Here is a 20,986-nt window from a genome sequence, read left to right as displayed (position 1 = left end):
CATCTACATTACACACTGTATATCATATTACATTTGGTTTACATGTTCTGTGCATGAGCTTATCAGGGGGGAGGAGGAGGCAATGGTGGTGGCGTTGCAAAGTCAGAGATCGCTGTTTGGGACGGTTTTGACATGAAACCGACATTGTGCAGCTGTCTTGGTGGCAGCAAAACCAGACAGTTTAAGTCAAAACATTATCTTTTTCTTAACCCTAACCATGTGTTTTTTGTGCGTAAACCTCACCAGACCTAAAGCACAGCATTGTCACAACAGAAAATTGAGATGTAAAGAAACGTAAAGTTTTAACAAATTAACTGTGATTCGTACATTCATCTGAATTTACAGAAGTTTTGCTAAACCTGGACATTTGGTGTTATTGTTGTATCGGCGCCAAAACTTTATATACACACTTTTGATAAGTTCTGATATTTTATTAATTGACCTATTGTTTTGGAAGATTTATGGAATCACAATCAGAGGAAGACGTTCTCCAAAGTAGCCCAAATTTCAACAAACCTACATGTTGGCACAGCTGTGCTTCTTCATCTACATTTCGGCTGTCTGAGGTGGTGCTAATGAATGGTAGTGGTAACAAAACTGAAAAGGTATATAGAGCATATTACTGATCTGTGTTGTAGTTTAGAATTAAAAAACTTTCCTTCTTCACAATTTGGATTCATTAGTGTATCAGTGGAGGGAACACAAAGCTTAAGACTTCAAACGTTGTTGATAACACATAATAGACGTCTAATGAGCCTTTCTATTTTGCGCTGCATGACCAGAGTGTTTCTCTCCCATTGCTGTTTGCTCTCATAAGCCCTTCAGGAGGACCACATTGTCCCACACAACAGACACTTTAGCACAGGTGTTCTAACACTGGGGCTATTTCTGGACGCTTTCTCCTCCCCTTACAGAGTGGGGGGATCTCCAAGAACTTTAGGAGGCTTATGTTTCAAAAACAAGGGGCTTTGGCTAACAGCAGGATCTTAAGACGCCCTTGAAATGGCTCCAGGAGGCCCTGTTGTGCACTTTGTCTTTAAGCAGAAGATGCCTCTGTAATGAGGATTAGGAGATAGTGTGTCACTTGTGGATTGTTAAGGTGTGCTTTTTCAGGTCCGTACAGAACGCTGCAAAGGAGTTTCACAAGCAGCGTGATGAAGACTGGAAGGCCTTATGGTCAGATCAGTCATCGCAGCGAACGATGAATGTCCATGATGACCTCTGTGATGTTGTCAGTTGTCCTTGATTAAGGCATTAGACACTGATCTGTTCACTTATGTCACACTGGATACAAAGAAAACATGCCTAAAAGTAAAACTGACATACTTGACTAAGTATAACTAAAGCTTTGGTCAACTTTTTTTTCAGCTGGCCACCACTTGTTGATCATGAATTCCACATTTTTTCCCCCCAATATTTGTGTTAACCTGTCCTACCTTTTCTGTCCTCTTGCTTGTTCATACTCCATATTTGTGTTTTATTGTTGTCTTAACACTTTGTCATCATGTAACCTCTGCACCAAAAACTACCTCATCAGAATCACTTCTTCATAGGTTCCTGTGAATCCCCTGTGGTCACCAATGGAGTGTAAGAGAGAGATAGTGTACAGTATGTAGGAAAACAAGGAAAAGAAAAGAAAAGAAAAGAAAAGAAAAGGAAAGGAAAGGAAAGGAAAGGAAAGAAAAGAAGGTGAAAACAAAATAATTGGTTTTGCTTCAGGAACATTTTCAACCTTGACACTGACGATAAGTGAAGGCAAGTTTTCAAATAATTTTATTAATATTTGATTGCTTTTAACGTTCCTCTTATTCACTAATAAGGGTTAAACATAACAGGGTTATAACCTCTACATGAAATAAGAAGAAAAACGAAGCAAAATGAAATCACGTTTTAGCAAAATCCAACACTTCAAGACTTAATTTCTTTTAAAAATCAGATAGGACTTACGTCTCTGAGATGTTAAATGTATTCTGCCACAACATTGATACCTTTGGAAACTTTCCTCTCAGAACTTTGTACTTTCCTCAGAGGCTCAAGTCAAATGTGCCTCTTCCATCAGGGACCAATAGAACCTGAAGCCAAGAAACCTCAACACACATGCACACATGAAAACAGGCTGGTGGAGATAAGAAGAACCATGGGCTATGACTCTCCAGAGGAGAACCCTCACTGGGCTGCCTATAGCACTGCCTGCAGCACACACACCACAGAGGACCACTGGTGTGTGTGTGAGTGTGTGTGAGTGTGTGTGAGTGTGTGTGTGTGTGTGTGTGTGTGTGTGTGTGTGTGTGTGTGTGTGTGTGTGTGTGTGTGTGTGCGCGTGTGTGCGTGTGTGTGCGTGTGTGTATAGACATGTCTTCACATGCATGTGCATTCATTTGTTCACAATCATCATTATGCATGGGAATTTGCACACCCTTTGTGCTCCTGTGTGTATTTCATGAGTGTTTTATGAGTTGTGTGCCCAGAGTGCATACACTGTGTACACACACCGACCACATTTGTTTTATAGATTTGAGTTATAGCAACATGTCTCAAGATAAGATATGGTCAATTTCTCAGCTCTGTGTAATTCATATCTCACCATCGCAGCAGGCACCATGCTCTCCCACTCAGCATCCGTCAGCTTCTCTCTGATAGGCTGCAGCTCGTCCGGGTGGGGTTCCGGGTGATGTTGGTCATGCGAAGAGGGAGATGGAGTCTCCTTCAGGCCCTCTCGCTTGTCGTTGGCCCAGGCCACACTGTCCTGACCGATCGCTTCCTCCTCCTCAGACGCTGAGTTGAAGGGAGGCGTTGCTCGCATGGAAGACATCATTCTGTGAAGAACAGGAGTTTGTTTTTGTGTTTGTGTTTGCTTGGAGACTGTGTTGAAGAAATCACAGATATATTACAATTTCATGTTAAACATTATTGTCTAAAATGACATCAGTGCACTGAAAGAGTTAGCTTCATTTGAAATATTGGGAGGGGAGGAGAGAGAGGAGAGGAGAGGAGAGGAGAGGAGACTTCAAAACATTTTGATGGAGGAAAGCTCAAGTGAGCATGACCGACTGGAGGTCTTAACTTGTGCTGCTGATCTCATAACGATAGAGAGTTAGAGATATTTATCACCTGTTATCTGTGACTGTAACTAAAAAGAATTGGTACCACTGCAAGACTGAAAGAAAAAAAAAAAAGCTTTTCCAACCATGTAGTTTAAAAATATTCTTGTATATAGATGTCAAAATATAGAATTCAGCATTACTTATTATGTGCTCTCACGTTAAAGTGCAGTTTTAATTTTTACAGACATTCACTTACTGTGACTACAGTCTACTTTCAGTTATTAATGAAAACCTGCATATTTTTCTCAAAGAACAAAACGCGATTAAAACACATTTTTGCACTTACTTTACAGGTATTGCCTCATTTTTTGTATCAACTATGTGGAAGTGCCTGTGCTGGTTGTACTGCTGAAGTAATAATTGTAATAATAACTTTTATAACTTATAGCACAATTAAAACACAAAATGTCAAGATGAATGAATACAAGTATTAAAAGCAAATGAAAAGCGAATAAAAAACAATACAAATACAAAGATTGAAAACAAAAAATTATGATACGAACATATTATCATGTATATTGTATTTGTTTTCATTAAAGTGTTAAAGTACTAAAATCTGAACATGTTCGTTGGTGTATTTTCAATGTATAATTATTATTGTAATTATTATGATTATTGTAATTATCACTACTATTAGTTGTAGTAGTACCAGTTGTAGTAGAAGTAGGATTGCACTTTTGTTTGCTTGTTTGTGTGTTCTTTACGATCAAGCATCATGTGAACACAACTCTTCATGAATTGTTTCCATAAGTGCACAACGTGCACAGATTGAACAGTTGTAATAACTTGGATTATTGTACATCAGATATCAGCATAACACAATCAAAAGACCATACAGGGTGATCTACTTTCAGCATGTTAAATAATCAGAAAATGTCGTCCACCCAGACTGTAAATCGAAGCCACAAAAACACTGGAAATTTAAGGACGTGTGTTTAGATAGTTCATTCAGAACCACAGCGTTATTTAAAATGCAGACACATGGATGCTGAAGATATAATTACAGCTCGCTTACACGCAAGCGTTTTAAAGTACATATCATATTTTTGGCGTTTATCGGCCATGCTCATGCTGAGCAACTTATAATGACACATTCATGCTGAATGTTCCTCAGACACACACACGCATACACACACATTAAGCACGTTCTGCCGTGGGGATAATCTATTAATCTATTAAGCAGCATCAAGGCCTCTCATCACCTCAGACCTGTTAAAAAAGCAGGCGCAGGGTTTCAGTGGAAAAATCTCTCTGTTTTCTAATGTAGGCCTCAGGCTGGCTGAGTCATTAGGCTAATACATCATTTACTGTAATGACTTCCCTTTGTGAAAGCTTTCATTGACCACATTTATTCCCTTAACCCTTCTCTCTTGTATCCTAATCTCGGCCCTAAATTCTTAATTTAAATCTAAAAACATGCCCACTTTAAAGGGTTTTTCTACATCTTTCCGTCATTATGTGGCTAATTGGGACCTTGTAAGTAATAACATACATACATAAACACACCCACACTGAAACAATTCCACAGAAGCAAACACTCACACAAAATTACCTCACCATAACTGACAATGCAGATTTCAGCAGAAAGGTTGCAGACTGTTATAAATCGCTTTTGCCCTGATTCCTAAAAAAAAGCCAGCTCCACACAGCGGTTACCCACGGATGCACACACTCACACAACTCCTTCAAGGTAAAACGGATTGCTACTACAATGTTAGCGTTCAGTAAATCACAGCAGCCTGTCCATCTCTGAAATATGCAGCCTCCTGGGTGCCCTTAAACGTAAATCTGACCCTCAGTCAAATGTCTGAATGGAGAAAGCGAGGCTGCAGAGTACAAACGCGGGGAGGCAGTAAAAGGTGTAAAATGCTAAATTTACAGAGGGCTTTGATAAAGAGTGTGATAACAGACTGAAGTCAAATGTCAATGTGGGATAAATTGAGAGAAAAAAGATTGAATAGAATGAAAAAAATAGAAAAAGAAACTGAGAATGTTTGTTAAAAAAAACAAAAAGAGGAAAAGTGTATGCAAGCAGAGATCCAAAAAGTGTATGTGAGAAGTGTGAGGTTTATTATGTTTAAGAAAACTGTAGTAAATTTGAGTAAGTTGTTATGTCCCACTTGAAAGACCTCATTTCTATATGTCACAAAGTGATTCTGAGGGTCATGATGTTCTGTACATCTCATCTTTGCTACCTGATTCAGAATGAAGTCGCAGCGTTCAGTAGGTAAATTCAGAGAAGCTCTGCATAGACTCACTCGACTCTAACCTGAACAGGTTGGAGGACCATTAACATAACCCTTATCATAACTAAATGTAGGAAAGGAAATGAGGTGAGTAGCTTATGACTGAATTTAGCTTTCTGGGAGAACTTGATTGATAAAATGATTACATGAGTAACATGAGTTAGCTAGTAAGGATGAACCCACAGATAAAAATCATCCAACTCTGCAGCTTCTCTAGACCCTACAAAACATTTTAGCATCGTCTAGCAACCCTCTCATCAGGGTAATTTTCTGATGGAACAGGCGATAACTTGGGCATGCAATGCTCAAAGATTTAATGGTAGTTCATTTATTTATTCTAAGACCCCCGGACAACCAACAAACACCAAATCACTAATCCATGATCAACTTCTGCAATCCACACTGGAGCGATGTGAGAGTTAGGTAGGGAGCCGGGGAAGGAGAAGGCAGAGGAGAGGCTATATTTAGCTGACAATATTGCTGGTGCTGTGTTTATGGGGAGCATAAGACTTAGTTTCTTGGAACTGGTGTCTCATATGGCCAGGAATGCCCAGCCCCATAACTCGCTGCCACTGATATGGCTTCATCATGCAACAGTACAGGGGTTTGTTGATAAGCATGCCACAGGGCCTTTTGTGATTGGTTGGGGCAGGAAAACAGTACTGCTCATGCAGTTGTCATCAAGCAAGTATAACATTAGATGACTCCATTGTTTCACTAACCTGGCAATGGGAAGTTCTACCAATTCAGTGCTGAGGACTGAGTTGAGGAGCGACTGTAGTTTTTGTCACATGACTTGTTGGGATGAAAGGGGAGTTGCTTTTTTTTAAAACAACAAAAATAACCTCTTTTATAAAAGTGTAGATTTTTTTTGCACAGCTTAAAAAGATTACAGCTGATTACAATGGCCCAGTTGCCAGGATAAAGTATTGGCAGTTAACATTTCTAAACACCACTGATACGTTCACTTCTGTACGTGTCCGATCACGTTCACATGTTTATGAACCCACTTTCATGTCTGAAAAACAGAGGTACTGTGCAGTACTTTGGGATGTCAGCCATTACAAAAAAACGGACATCACTACTTCTGCAGACAAATATTATCACTGTAAGTTTTTCTTATTCAGACTGGAAGTTTAAACAGCCTTTTATGGTTAAACAAGGTTCCCTTTGAATCTGTTAAAGAGAACAACACTGCACTGAAAAAAGAAAAGGAAACAAGCAAGTATTTGTCTTAATTTCTGAAAAAGTGATAAACATTTCAGAGATGTTGGTCTTTTGTCTGACCGCAGCTCTTATGCCTGGAAATATCAGATCCTTCCCTACTGAGACGTAGGAAGAAATTGAGTGATTATAGCTGAAGGAGAAACCTTCTCCCAATGAGACTGACAAAAGAATGAGTTTGGCAACATGGAGTGACTCTCAGGAAATAGCAATATAACGATAATATTGATAGCTGAAAAACAAATTCATTTTTCACACACATCGCCTTGAGGCTCTCTAAAAGCCTTTTCAAATTGTAAGACCTCTACGAAAAAAACAACTCTTTCCTCTGAAAGCAGTTTTCTCGTCTAGATATTTCTAAGTAAGTGATACTGGTGAGATGGCTGCTTAAAAACTAAACAGAGCATACACTGAGTGAATAGTTTTTATTTTTCAAGCAGTTTATTATTTTTTAAAGAGCATGAAGTCAGGTTGGGATCATGCCACAAGTAGGGTTTACATCTCAGTTGTAAAAGACTATGACGTGCTGTATACCTAATCAATCACAATAAAGGTATGCTCAGCAAAGTTACTTACTTTTCTCTTTGAGCATTTTGGTTTAAGTTCCCCTCCCTCCTTGGTTGCCTATGGGAATTCTTACAGCCTTTATCTCACAGACACATTCGACAAACAAACTGTTGCTGGTGGACAGCTAGCTAAGTTCCCTTCTTAAACGTGGACAGTAACTTAGAATCCCTTTGTGAGTGGAAGAAAAACGAAAACCGGGGTCGGAATTTGGCAGGAAAGTGTTGTTCAGATCTGGCCTGGAACCTGGCGACTTGGCAGAAACAATCAGGCATTGTGGAGCGTGGACGGAGAGGGACCTGTGACAGATGAGAGCGGGAGAGAGAGGGCCCCCTCTTAGAAAAACAGTACACAAAGCTCCATTCACAACCCAGGTCCCTTCTGCCACTTGTGGAGCGAGAGAAGGGCTACGACAAAGGCCTTCGACTCGACCAATTGGGTGTAAAATCTCCAGCCGTCCCAGCTGGATAGAACTGAGGAAGTGGGAAATACCAAAGAGAAAGAGAGACAGAGAATAAGAGGAGAGGGGGAAAAAAACAGGGAGAAAGAAAACCGTGGCCTTTCCTTGGGATTGTTTGTCTGTGTTGGACAGTCCCAACAAGTAAACACAGTGAAAGAAAAGTTGAGAGACGCTGAAGCTTGAACGGAAGGAAAAACAGAGAATGTGTCAGCTAAATCGCTGGAAAGATGACATTATTGCAATAGCATACAATACAATTGTCATTCTGTGATTGATAATTCTGGTTTATTACAAGTTGGATCCTATTTTTGTAGTTTGGCCATTTCTGTCCATACCAATGTTGAATCGACTAAAATAACTGCTGAAGTCTGTCTACTGTGATGGAGGTTTACAATGGACAGGCATTTTTTAAGCAATGCTGCCATTGTGTCAGTATCCAATGTCAAAGAGTCCAAAGAGTCATACTTGAGTAAAAGTACAGATATATAGTATATACATACAAAACTTATAGTATAGTATACAGAGTATATTGCGGGCAGAGAATTGTACTTAAGTATCTAAGGTACAAGTAAAAGTAAATTATAATATACATACATAGAGCTTGCATTCTCCAAATGAGTTATCAAATAAATGTAGTGGAGTAAAAAGTACAATATTTGCCTACAAAATGTAGTGGACTAGCAGTATACAGTAACAAATAATTGAAATAATACGAGTAGTAATTGTAGCAACTACAACTAAAAAGTACAGTACTTGTGTAAATGTAAATGAGTTGCATTAAATCACTGCTCAGCATTTACTACAAAGCCATCAAAACCAATTGAAATTACGGTAAAACCTTCAAAAATACGATCCAAATTATAACTGGAATCATCCTTTAAAAGTGTACTTCAGCAGTTCACATTTGAGGAGGTCACAAGAGACCAAGAATGATCAAAATCAAAACACCAGAGGCCGAGACATCTTAGCTTTCGGTCCCTTGAATGGGTTGAGCTAAAGAAAACAGGCTGGATCCTACACCAGTGTCGATCATTCAACCCCCTGCCTCCTACTTAATGGCAACTTTTTTTCAAACCTAATTGCTGAAATGAAGTTGTTTGGTGGTCATCAGTTAAAGTCTGCGGTTGTATCAGGCAACTCCCAGGTGTGAATGAGTAGCAGGGCGTTGGTAAAAAGAACATGTGTGCTCAGTTACTTTCCCTGGATAAATAAATGAAAAAAAATCATCTTGAAGAGAATTGGCCTTGTATGAGAACAGCTCTCCCAGCTCCTAAATCTTGGGTCTGTCTGGATTCTCATTAGATCATCGCAGAGTGCTGCAAACAGAGGGCACTGTCATAGGTCAGACATGTGGAATGTGAACACACACACTCTGCCCTGTTTTCTCCCAGAGATTCCCTCGTCCTGGCTTTTTTGATCAAAATAGAAATGTTCAATAGCAACGCCATTTAGACCCAAACCAGCCCATTTCGTCACTGCCTTAATAGCAAGAAAAGCAGTTTTGTTTTCTAAAATTCCAGCCCATTAACATGGATTTCTCTGTAAGAGGCAGCTCTGTAGCCAGCACAGCAAACAAGTAGCTGCTCTATTTCAAAGCTGTAGGTGCTTATGGCATGCGACTGCAGGTATTCTCTGACCTTTTCATGACTCAAGTGAAACAATGAAGGGAGGTGAGCAGAAGGCGGATGCTGTGCACGAGGATCGGGTCGGAGCAACTTGTACATCAATCAGTTGTCACTACCAAATTCTCAGGTAAACAAAAGTCATTGTATGATCATGAGTATATTACACTGACAAGCTCTGTGTATTTACATCATATCTATAGCCACACGACACATGCAAACGGACAGCATTCAGGCTAGGTATGGAGCAAAACCGAATCAGCTCAACCCGAAAAGGAAGTTAGAATTTTGTGAAGTTATCATTTGAAAATCTTTCATATTGTAAGTCTTTCGGTTTCTACCCCAGTTAAAAATATTATATGCCTTCGTGAGGAGAAGATATCAGACAACGTAAAACACAACGTAAAACAATTAAATATGTGGTCACGGTGAAGGCCAGCTTACGCAAAACTTTCATCAGCCAACAACAACATGTTTATTGTTTTATAAATGATTGTCTTTGTACCTTCTACAGTTTAATTTCTATCATCAGTTTATTTGGAAAAAACAGAAGCTTTGGGGCATTTCAATGAGTGCTGACAGCCAGACATTGGTCTACTGTAAAGGCAAAGTTGTAATCTAATCAGAGCATCCAGTAGTAACCAGGAACAGCCCCTGCAATAACAAAGAGTTTTAAGTCTTGACTACACATATAAAATATATAAAGCCACCGTTACAGTGACTGTCACTGACCAGATAAAGAAAAGAACTGAAAGATCAGAAGAAAAAGATATCACAGTGCTGCCAACAATGTTTGATTGACATCCCACAGGAAGATGGCACTCATATAAGATGGGTATTAGCTCAACGATTAGTGGCTGGCGGATATTTCCTGCATCCGTTTGGTGATGTTGGCATCAGCCTAGTTCAGAAAATCTCTGAACAGATGTTCATTTTAGATGAAAGGTGAAAATTGACATCGACAAACATTTTTTTGCACAGTGACAGGTAGTGTAAGACCTTAAAATGCTGTGAGGTAGCTAATAGCATCAAAAATATTTTTCAGTTAGTTCTCTCTTAATGCATGTAATTATTTTGTGAGAAATAGGTGGTTCAATATTTGGTTTTCAAATAAATCTCTTCAAATATAAAATTGCCAAAACATGTTCCCTATTTATTCCATGGAGGAAAATGTGGAGAGGAATTCACTCCAGTGTCTACACCGTTTCAATATTAACAAACATTGTAATTTAAGGATTTTTTTCTCTCATCAAATGGACACCTGGAGCAAACATTAAGTCGGCCGATGGAAAATCTCAATCAAAGCCAATGATGGAACACTCAAAAAATTATGAATGTGTCGTTTGTACAGTGGACGTAAACAAACTCCACTATGCCGGGTCTCTGTGTTCAGGGACCCGGACCAAAACCGCAGACCCCGAGAAATCCAGAAGTGGCCTTATTGACCAACACCCTCCCTTGTGCTTGTTATTTTTCCTGGCACGCGAACACACCCCGAGCTAACACAAATACAGTACACATATACATTTATCTACTTCGTGGCAACGATACAGAGTAAACCATTGAAGAAACCATTGAAGACCAAAGTCAACACTCGGTAGCTCAAAAGGACTGTTTGTCTGCTACCTCCCGCCCACAGTAGTTAGAAGTCCCACAGTGTGAATATTTTGTCTGTTAATCCTTAAAGTAGACCACATTGTCCAGGTAGCTGTGCCATCATATAAACAGAGAAAATCTGCCTATAAACGGCAGATTTAATACAGTACTTCACTGAAACGAACAATGAAAACCGAACTACACATGTGTTACTTGCTGTTGGGTATGAACATTTGGCCATCACGGAATATTTTTTGTGAGGTCTATAACTGGGGGAGTCCTGGATGTTTCAACATCTGTGTAAACTGCTGATCTGCTGGACGAAACAATACCTAAACCAACCAGGAGCAGTTTGAACCAGTTCTTCTGTATGGTGTGAACGATCACAGACAGCAGAACTGATGCCTCAATAACATATCAGACAAATATAATTGATGACACTTAAAGGTCCAATTAAGAATAAAGTTGATCCCTGGGTCACATTCACAACCTATCAAATACTGACGCTCTAGAATGGCGGCCAACCGCACAACAATTAGAAAGTGTCAGTATTTGATGAGTTGGGACTAAAACTAAAAAATAACTTTTCTTACAAATTGGTCCTGTATTAGCGCAACTTTTGAGTTGCGTGCCACAAACAAACCCAAAAGCTTTCCTAAGGAGGGCCTGAACATAAATTTGAGTCTTAAAGGTTCACTATGTAATTTTTCTTATTTTCCTCTGAGGACAGCTTGTTTGTTTAGTTCTGGAAAAAATAAATATTTCTGAGTTTGTATTATTATCTCATTAATATCATAAATATTAAAATTCTTAGTTTGAATTTCTCCTCCAAAACTACATAGTGCCCCTTTGAGAATATGAAGCCACTATCATCTCACAAATGTATTAGGTATCAAATATCTCATAGGCAAGATATGTAAAGCAGAGAAGGAGGCTTTCATCCTCTCTCAACAATGATCTGCCTGTGAACAGTCAACATCAATTTTAATACATCCTCTTTCTTCATTCACATCTCTACTACATTCACTCCACTATCCTCATTATCTCTATTTCTTCTGTCCTCTTTTTACCTCTAATCTATGTCAGCTTAAAGCTTATGCAGCATGCCATTAGACAAACACCTTATAGAAGGTAATACGTTGTTTACCAGCAGGAGCTGATGCAGCAGCGATCAACCACATGTCCTGTCACTTCGGGCCAAGATCCTTATTATCCCACCAGTTACCTTTGACCTCTTTGGGTAAGAAACATAATGCCACTGTGATGCACAAATAAGCTTGTTGCACAAGTTCTAAGCCTTGTGGTGGTCTGACCTTTCCATATAGGTGACAGTAGCTCTAAACACAGCGATATCCTATTATCTTAAGAATATAGATATAACGATGGACATCCTTTTCCCAAGAAAAAAATACATTAACTGTCAATATCTGTCCCTAACCCTAACCCTTAAAACACCCAAAGGATTGGTGCTTTACGTCAAATAAATTAAGCAGATTAAGCAATTAGAGTGGGTTAATTTACCAGAGGGTTAAGTTTCAAAAGTATCATTGGCAATGTCTATTTCAGGGCAACATCAAAAGTAGAAAGTCATGATAGAAGCCCGTGGCGATACGACAGCTGCCCTCACACATTTTTTAGAGTGATTGCATTAGCCCTGAGGCTAGCAGCAGAAAAAAGTGAGCTTTAATAAGTCATTATAGGACACAAGGGTCTCATCGTGGCTGAGAACAATCATCCGACATTCCTGTTTACTGTTTTTCAATGTAATCTACTGCATTTGTCTATCTCTGGTACACATTTATAATTCAGTAAATGTTGAGCTGAGTGGACGTGATGGCACAAGGGGAAAACAATTAAGATACATGTTAATTAGTTTCAGTTGTTGAAGAGGCAGCAGACAAGAAAAACAAAAGCATAGACAGTGTACCATCTTAATTAGAATAAAAGCCTATGCATTTTCAAAGAAGACCAATGGTTAAGGGGCACTGGTGCAGAGATTTAACGCCAGAGGATCAGACTGCATAAAGCCATTAAGAACATTTATATACACCTTTAATGTTTCACAAATTCAAATTTATGATCTATTTGTAAACTATATTTATGAATAGACCCGAGCATTTCTGATTGTTTTTTGCAAATAACAAAAACAAAATCATTTAAAACTTCGATGTAAACAAAAGAATTAGAATTAAACAAGGAGCTCTGGAGTGTAACATCATCTGCAGGAGCATCCAAACAGGTGGCTTTTAGAGCGCCCAGGAGGTGCGAAAGCCTACTAATCCCAGATTAGGACTGACAAGTCGTTTCACTGGATGCCCCCATTGTAATCCCAGTTGCCTCTCTATCCTCTGACAATGAGCTTTGTTCCCTATCTGTGAAAGAGCTTTGAGGATTTCCTCAGCTTTGTTAGCATGAAATGGCTGCATTATTCAAAGGCATGCTACTCTCAGTCGGTCGAAAAACAACATATTTTTATTTAATTATTGACTGACCTGAATGTGTAATGTTTACAGATGGGTCTAACAAGTCATCTGTGCTAAAAACACATGATTTAATTTATACACATTTTGGCAGTGTCACATATAAGGGCATGTCAAGAGAAAGAGGGGAGGTGTGTGGGAATGTAATTAAATGTTTTATCATATCAGGCGTTCATGTGACACAGATGCTCCAGATGGTGTTAGGGTGACTACAACACTCAAATAATCTTAAATTCAAGGCAAGGCAAGGCAAGGCAAGTTTATTTGTATAGCACAATTCAGACACAAGGCAACTCAAAGTGCTTTACAGGCACACACAAATTACATTAAAAGACAAACATTTCATTTAAAAGACATTAAAAATTGCATTATAAAAAAAAAAAACTCAGAGTAATAATGCAGTTCAAAGACTTGAATTGCTTCAGTTAAAAGCAGTGGCAAAAAGAAATGTTTTAAGTCTTGATTTAAAAGAGGTGAGTGTTGGAGCAGACCTGCAATTTTCAGGGAGTTTGTTCCAAATATGTGGCGCATAGTAACTGAAAGCTGCTTCTCCATGTTTACTTCTGACTCTGGGGACTGAAAGCAGACCGGTACCTGACGATCTCAGAGGTCTGGATGGTTCATAACGCGGCAGCAGATCAGAAATGTATTTTGGCCCGAAACCATTCAATGCTTTATAAACCAACAACAGGACTTTGAAATCTATTCTTTGATAGACAGGAAGCCAGTGTACAGATCTAAGATCAACTAATATCATACAACAATGTTAGCATTATTTTACAGTCTGAGATATGAAATGTGTAACTTCAAGAATTGTATATCAATTACCCTATTTCATGACAAATAATCTACAGTACAAATGTTTTTGATGTGTCTCTCAGGGCACCATGAGGTAATTCATTTAGGATTGGCTCCAGATGACGATGAATTTCTCCTGCTCTTTTGAGAAATGTATCTTCTTCTTATAAAATTTCAACAAATAGTGATGATGCACAATGTAAAAGCACAAATCATCGTTTAACTTCCATCTGTAAAAACTCAAAGCGAAAGTCTGATAGATTCTGAAGATGTAAAACATGAACTAAGTTACACAGTAGACTTGAGAGCATTTTAAAGGAGACAGAGGAGGATTGATGCCGAACCGGCATGAAAATGTATTTTCCTCTGAGCGAGCAGTTGTCTTGTTTGGCAGTTGGAGGCATGTCAGTGTCCCCCGGTATGTCGAGCTGTCACAATCCACACTAATCCTTTCCACGGTGTGTACCCTGCTCGGGCTGAAGCCGCTCGTTATGAAGTCTGCGTGACTGTGTTTAGCTGTACATGTGTATTATGGGAAAGAGGCTGGGTGATTTGAAACAGTTATGTGCGAGTCAATAAGATATACCTGATACTACGAACAAGTGGCCTATATATACGATAAACACGTCCAGGGCAGAAATGTTGAAGAGGCAGTTCTGTGGCCACTTCAGCGGGTGAGGAAAGTGAATAAGTCATGCTCTACCTTTCCCTGGAATATGAACATAAGACGGAGTATGTAAAACACAGTCACACACTTGAGTGAAGAGAGGTGTGAGTGTGTGCTGCAGGTCAGAGCCTCCCAACGCAGTACGATACTACAAGGTATCCATTGTACTTTTCCGGCCCACAGCGAATATACATTGTTCATGGCGCACAAGGCCTCGCTTTAAAAGCACACAGGGTGTTAATCTAGCCAATCACAGCAGCCGTTGTTCACAGGGATTTAAGCCCTTGAATCAGGGCAAATATTTAGAACTCAGGTGGGGTTGTTCAGTCCAACATGCCTGACGTCAAGCATGGAAAGTCTAGAAATAAACTTTCATATCAATAATTTTCTATTCTGCTGCTCAGTTAAAACAATTTGAACAACACGGTAGCTTTTAAAACAGTAGTGACTGAAATGCAAAGACAGTTCATAAAAGCTTTTACATTTGTTGTTTTGAACGGCCCATGTTGATAGTTCTTTAATGAGAAAAATATTCTGGCGCGGCAGCAATGTGCCACATGTTTTCAGTTAAGTTCAGAATAAATAGCAGAAGAATTGTATAGCGATAGAGAAAAAACAAAACAGCACAAACAAAGTGACACATCAGCAAGCGCACGTCACAGCGCTGCACCCACTGAAACAGCACAATCACCGCAAATGACAAATTGAAAACAGAAACTGGAGCGGGTGGATTAGTGCTTTAAGTGAATGTATAAATATCCCCTCTTTTTCCTTTCTGCTGCTTGTCGGACTGCGAGTGTAACGGTTACTCGTCCAGCTGTTGTGATTTTTATCGCATTAAGTATCATATCTTGACAAATCTCTCATGAGACTCAAGCGAGAATTTCACAGTTGCTGGAAGGGAGCAGCGTTTTTTAATAAAGTTGCGTTTCATTTTCGCCTGCTGCTCCGCTGGACTCTCGCTCTCTTTCTATTTGGCCATTACTCTCTCCATCGCAGCACTGGTCTTGCAGGCTGTAAATCACAATTAGGGGGTTCATTAGATATGGCTGATTTATTAAGACCCAGGGCTTGTCTCTGGGCCTTTCAGTCGTATATTAGCTGACTACAAGATCTCATACATAGTTATGAGACACGCTGTTTACTGTATGGCATATAGGGTCATATGCCAATAGACATTAATTATTGACTTAGACTCCATAGGTTAAATTAATAGCAATCCAGATGATAAATCATTTGCATTTGTATTTTCTTTTTTGGAAGCAGCACTTCTGACTGCATATCCGAACATGTATCTTTCAATAACAACAAACTGGCAACCGCATTAAAAATCTGTCTCTATTATCAGTGGGCGATCCCGCATTTGAAACGGAGCCAAGCATTTTGGAGCCTCATCCAAAGGCTTTGACAAAACATACTCCGGAGCTGCTTGCCCTCTTCAACACGCGCACATACATTTTGGCATGTGTTCATATCACAGTTACTCCAGTCTTAAGTGTCCCTGGCTCACATAATACTGCTTTGTTTCCCCTGTAAATCAAAGTGCATTTATCGCACCACGTATCAGCTACTGTCAGCAATCGCCTGTAAACTCACGACCCAGATAAAGGTGTTGTTGACGCTTTCATATCAAAAAGGAATACTGTCTTATTGTGCTACAGTGCATGTGTGCAATAAGCCAATTTTCTGACCTGCTATTCTTGTTCTGCCAAATTTAAATGATAGAGTTCTTTAACTTTAGAAAGGCCAAACAAAAACATCATGAAACTGCAATCAACAGCTTTTGACGTCCAAAACAGCTAGTCATTAACTGGGCCTGCATTCAAAATCATTTCTCTCTCTTTATGTCTTTCTCTCCAGCATGCCTGTTCATCCTCTGGCACCTCATGGGCCGGATCACTAAACCTCAAGGGGAACTATGGAAATAGTTCTGGATTAGTTACAGCTTGAACAGGTGAGCTCCGACTTGTTCAGGCCTATTTATAGAGAGTGTGAAATCCTATTGTTAAGACTAGAGGAGGGTTTACTGACAGAGAAGACGGGAATAAGAGGTGGAGAGAAAAACAGTGTTGGCTCAGTCAAAACGCTTCCTGTTCTTAATCTCGACACTGATCTGGTCGTAGATCAAGTCCAATAACACATACATGCCTGGAAGGTGACATAAAGATAAACATCACCTGTGTCAGGTGTGTGTTTTTCAAAAGAGCAATAAGAACTAAGGGATTTTAATGACTTTAATCTTGTACAATGATTTCCTTGTTTTAACCTTTTGGTCAGAACTTTCTCAACAAGAATTATAACATCCTTTAACAGAACCTAAAAAATAAATTTAAAACAAATTATATAAAGAAAAATGTTGTAAGTTACTGTGTGCAATTTTCATGTTCCACAGAGGGACTTCAAACTTAGGCTGCCCCTAATAATTTTTTGTTTGTCCACCAGTTATTTTCCCAAGTAAACAGTTAAGCATTTGTTTGTTGTAAAGTTGTGAAAAAGGTGCATCCCAACTTCCCAAAACCCCCTAAAAATCCCAAAATATCCAATTTACTGTCGTCTAGGACTGAGAAAACCAGCAAATAATAAATTTTGATAAACTGAAACGTGTGTATTTCTCTGCACTTTTTCTTTAAAAATGACTTAGTTGCTGGTAAATTTTCTGTTGAGCTCCAAATCACATGCATGCAACCAACTTCTGACACATACAGGAAAAAGCAGCAGTTAACAGTAAGTGTAATTAAAGCTCTCAAGCACAGGCACGTATCCTCATACACACTTTCCTCTGGCTGACTCCAGGTACATGACTAATTGACAGTGACAGAGAACAAAGGAGAAGATTAGGGGATTGGGAGTGTGACAGACAGCCACAGGTCAGAAGGACAGTTAGTCTTTAACTGTAATTATGGACGGGCAGGTGTCACCAGAGGACGCAGCCACAGTCGATACCTCCACACCCTGCCGGGTGGCTCGCTCCCATCCCAGTGGGTCAGGTCTATTGAATACAAAGTTGTAGATTCCAGGACATGGACGTGCCTCACCACCGGTTTCATTCAGACTAATTTAGGTACGTTTGTTGAGCATACAGAAGAGGAAGAGATTAAACTTTAGAGCAGGATTTCAGTGGAAAAGTAACATGAAGTCTTTCAATGTGTCAGAACAGGCCCTAGCTTGACAAAAATGAAGAAAGAAATATCAAAATCCAGTCAATGCCAATCACTATGCCTCACTGCTTTTATTTTTATTTTAAAAGAAAATATTGTCCATGTTGCTTCCTGCCTTATTGTTTGAGTTTATTAGTTAATCAACTAAAAAAACATAGAAATTATTGTCATTTCTAAGTCTATAAAAAGTTAATTCATGCTCTGAATTACTGCTCAATTGTCCACTTGTTATCTTTTGCGCTTTGAGAAACATTGTGTCATTAGTTTTAGTTGTCCAGCTTCTTTATCAGCGTAGCCTCTAATTGCTCGACGGCTCGGTTGATTTTGAAGCTAACCAGGAGCGATGTCATCCCTCTGCTCTCCCCACAATGGGGCTCATTGGATTAAGTTCGAGCAGGCTTTGTTAAAAGCTGGTGCAAATCTAATCAAGGAGGAGACCTCAATTATGCTAGCATGTACTTAAACGATCAGATCACTAAAAATGGAGGAGGGGGTTGGCCAGTGTGGGAATGCAATCAGCAGCCATTAGGTCAGTTAATTTTGGCTGATGGCAGCTTTAAAATGAGGTGCAGGTTTTTTACTGTAATGGGAATACTGTAATTATGAGGATGCAGTGCTGTTAGTGATTGGTAGTGAGCTGCATTTAGGGTCAGTTAAGTAGTCTTCACAAATGGGAAGCTGCCACATGTCTCTGAGAAACAGGTGTTAGCATTGCAGCAGAGACACTGTTGAGGTGGTGCTTTGTGTCCCGGCCTCACACAGAAGCGACTCAAACACCAGCTATTTAAAAACCCTCTGTTTTCAATGAAGTGTTGAAGGAGACTGGCTGAAAAGCTGAAAAACAACTTTTTTCCAGCTACGGCATGTTGAAGAATGTAACAAGCTGAAGAAGTAAATTGTTTGGAGAGAATAATATGCTGGATTGCGGTGATCTAAGGACCAGGTGTGGCGACCCTTGTAGCCCAGAGCACAACAGCTGAGATTGACCCTGACCTCTGACCTTCATGACCCATGACAGTTAAAACAGGAAGCAATTATCGTGAATGTCAGCAAGTCGGGCAGGATTCCTCAACCGGGGGCCAGAAGTCCGAGCAGATTGTAACACTTGTCACCGGAGAAACAAGAAAATTGACAGAAGTTTAAACATGCGGAGTGAATGTGGCTGAATACACACTCACAGATACACACACGCTGAGTTTCTGTCCAGCTTCTTTATTGCGCGTTGTGAGAACTGATTAGGAACTTTGCGTCAAATCATCTTGTTGTGCTACAATTACAAACACATTTTTGAAAGAACTCTAACTGTAGCTGTTGATGATTTTTTTTGTTTTGAACCTGTTGTTGTTTTGAAAGCACAATTGTTTACGTCAATCAACATAGTCGTAACTGCCCCCCTCTAAAAAAACATAAAAATAGAAAATTAAAGCATCACTGTAAGAAAGAGTTCAAGAACACATTTACTTTCACCCCACTGCAACATTTTCCCTGTTCTCCTCCAAATTCAGTCCTGCCAATTCCCTGTGTACTACAGCTCTCTCCACCCTGCCAACTCCTCCGCTTGGGCTGGGTGTGTGTATGTGTGTGGCATGTGCTTTTTCTGAAACACTGCCAGTCTTTTTTTTTCAGCATTTTCAAGGTCTATACTTCAACAAAATAATACGTCATGTCAGAATTTGGTTTTAAATCACAAAAATATATATATATTTTAAGTGCAATGATTGTGAACGTGTGTGTGTGTGTGTGTGTGTGTGTGTGTGTGTGTGTGTGTGTGTGTGTGTGTGTGTGTGTGTGTGTGTGTGGAGGAGTCGGTTCAAAAAAGAAGAGGACGAGCAAGTCAAGTACAAGGCAAATTCTGATAAAGGGGCGAACCTTGCACCAAGATGAGTGAAATTTGGAAGCGCATTTCTTCTTCTTGGGACCGGTTTCGTCCGTTTTCAGCAGCAAATGGAGCAGAGCGGCGGGGCTTACCAATCAGGAGCACGGCAGAAGAAAGGGTTCAAAATAGGGAGAATCTGGATAAAATATTTGCAGGAGTGTTAGCAGGTATGCTGCCGAAGACATGCTGACCCCAAGATGTCTCGTCGTCATTTTGATAATCTGATGTCTAAAATCAACAAATATGGCACTCACATCTCCCTTCTTTCTGTCACTAGGTATGCATTTCATCACAATGTATCAGTGTAACCATGTAACCAACGCATCTGAGGGCAACAAGCGATGTGTAAGACACAGCTGTTGCACAATATCAAGAAGTGCTAACGTAACATTTAAAAATCATTTCCCATGACAAAACATGTCATTTGACAAATAAACTTTAGTATTTGGTTGTGGGAGGTTCGATGATCTTCTCCAGGCATCTTGACTCATCACCGAGAGCAACATGCCATAAACAGGGATGCCCCCTCTTCCCACCTGCCGACACTATCCACTGCTATTATTCTACGCCGTCAGATCATCTCACATTTCATACTCAAAGTGACTGACACCATGATTCCCGAAAAGGTATAGAATTTTCAACTTGGAAAACACAACCACCGGGGAAAATCTTTACATAAAGGCATAATGATTTGTCCTTCCTCCTCTGTCAACTGCAGCGGAGAAGACCATCAGGCACCGCTCGCCACGTCCAAGTATGAGCATCAGTCTCTATGTGAAGCAAGTGTTGCTGAAAAGGAGCATGCATCCCAGTTAAAGACCCTCTCCCTTGATAAATCAAAGGTTAAAACATAGATCCATCCTAGGGCTGCTCTCCTCCTTCATCTCCCTCCTCCTTTCTCACTCTGCCTCCTCATCTAGCCTGTGCATTACCTCATCAGAGGAGGATCTGCCTAAAGCCGCAGCGGTCACACAACAGACAAAAGCGCTCATCTCCAGGAAGCCGCTGCCGCTGCCTGTGGTTTTGGAGAGAGGAGAAGAGAGAGGAAAAAGTGACTCAGCCCCACGGCTCCTTTCTTCTCTCTGCCGACTTAGGGATAAACGGAGGGATAAAGCACAGGGGGAGATAATATTTAGAGCAGGCCCCATTTCAAGGGCAATAGAAGAGAGAAAGTGGGGTATGAGCTTGGGT

At 39.9% G+C, this 20,986-nt stretch overlaps 1 protein-coding gene across 3 annotated transcripts in view; it reads right to left on the bottom strand.

Moving 5' to 3' along the window:
- Window positions 1–20,986, bottom strand: part of LOC115587125 (transcription factor SOX-6-like) — a 111,642-nt gene that overhangs the window by 69,446 nt on the left and 21,210 nt on the right. For all 3 annotated transcript variants that reach the window (XM_030426762.1, XM_030426764.1, XM_030426763.1), the window contains exon 3: window positions 2,585–2,816. In XM_030426762.1, the coding sequence (XP_030282622.1) occupies window positions 2,585–2,815 (231 nt within the window). In that variant the 5' untranslated portion in view covers window position 2,816. The remainder of the gene's footprint in view (window positions 1–2,584; window positions 2,817–20,986) is intronic.

Source organism: Sparus aurata, chromosome 8 (genome assembly GCF_900880675.1).
Source record: "Sparus aurata chromosome 8, fSpaAur1.1, whole genome shotgun sequence".
Lineage (NCBI taxonomy): Eukaryota > Metazoa > Chordata > Actinopteri > Spariformes > Sparidae > Sparus > Sparus aurata.
The sequence above is the reverse complement of the archived record's forward strand: the minus strand, read 5'-3'. Positions and strand labels throughout refer to the sequence as shown.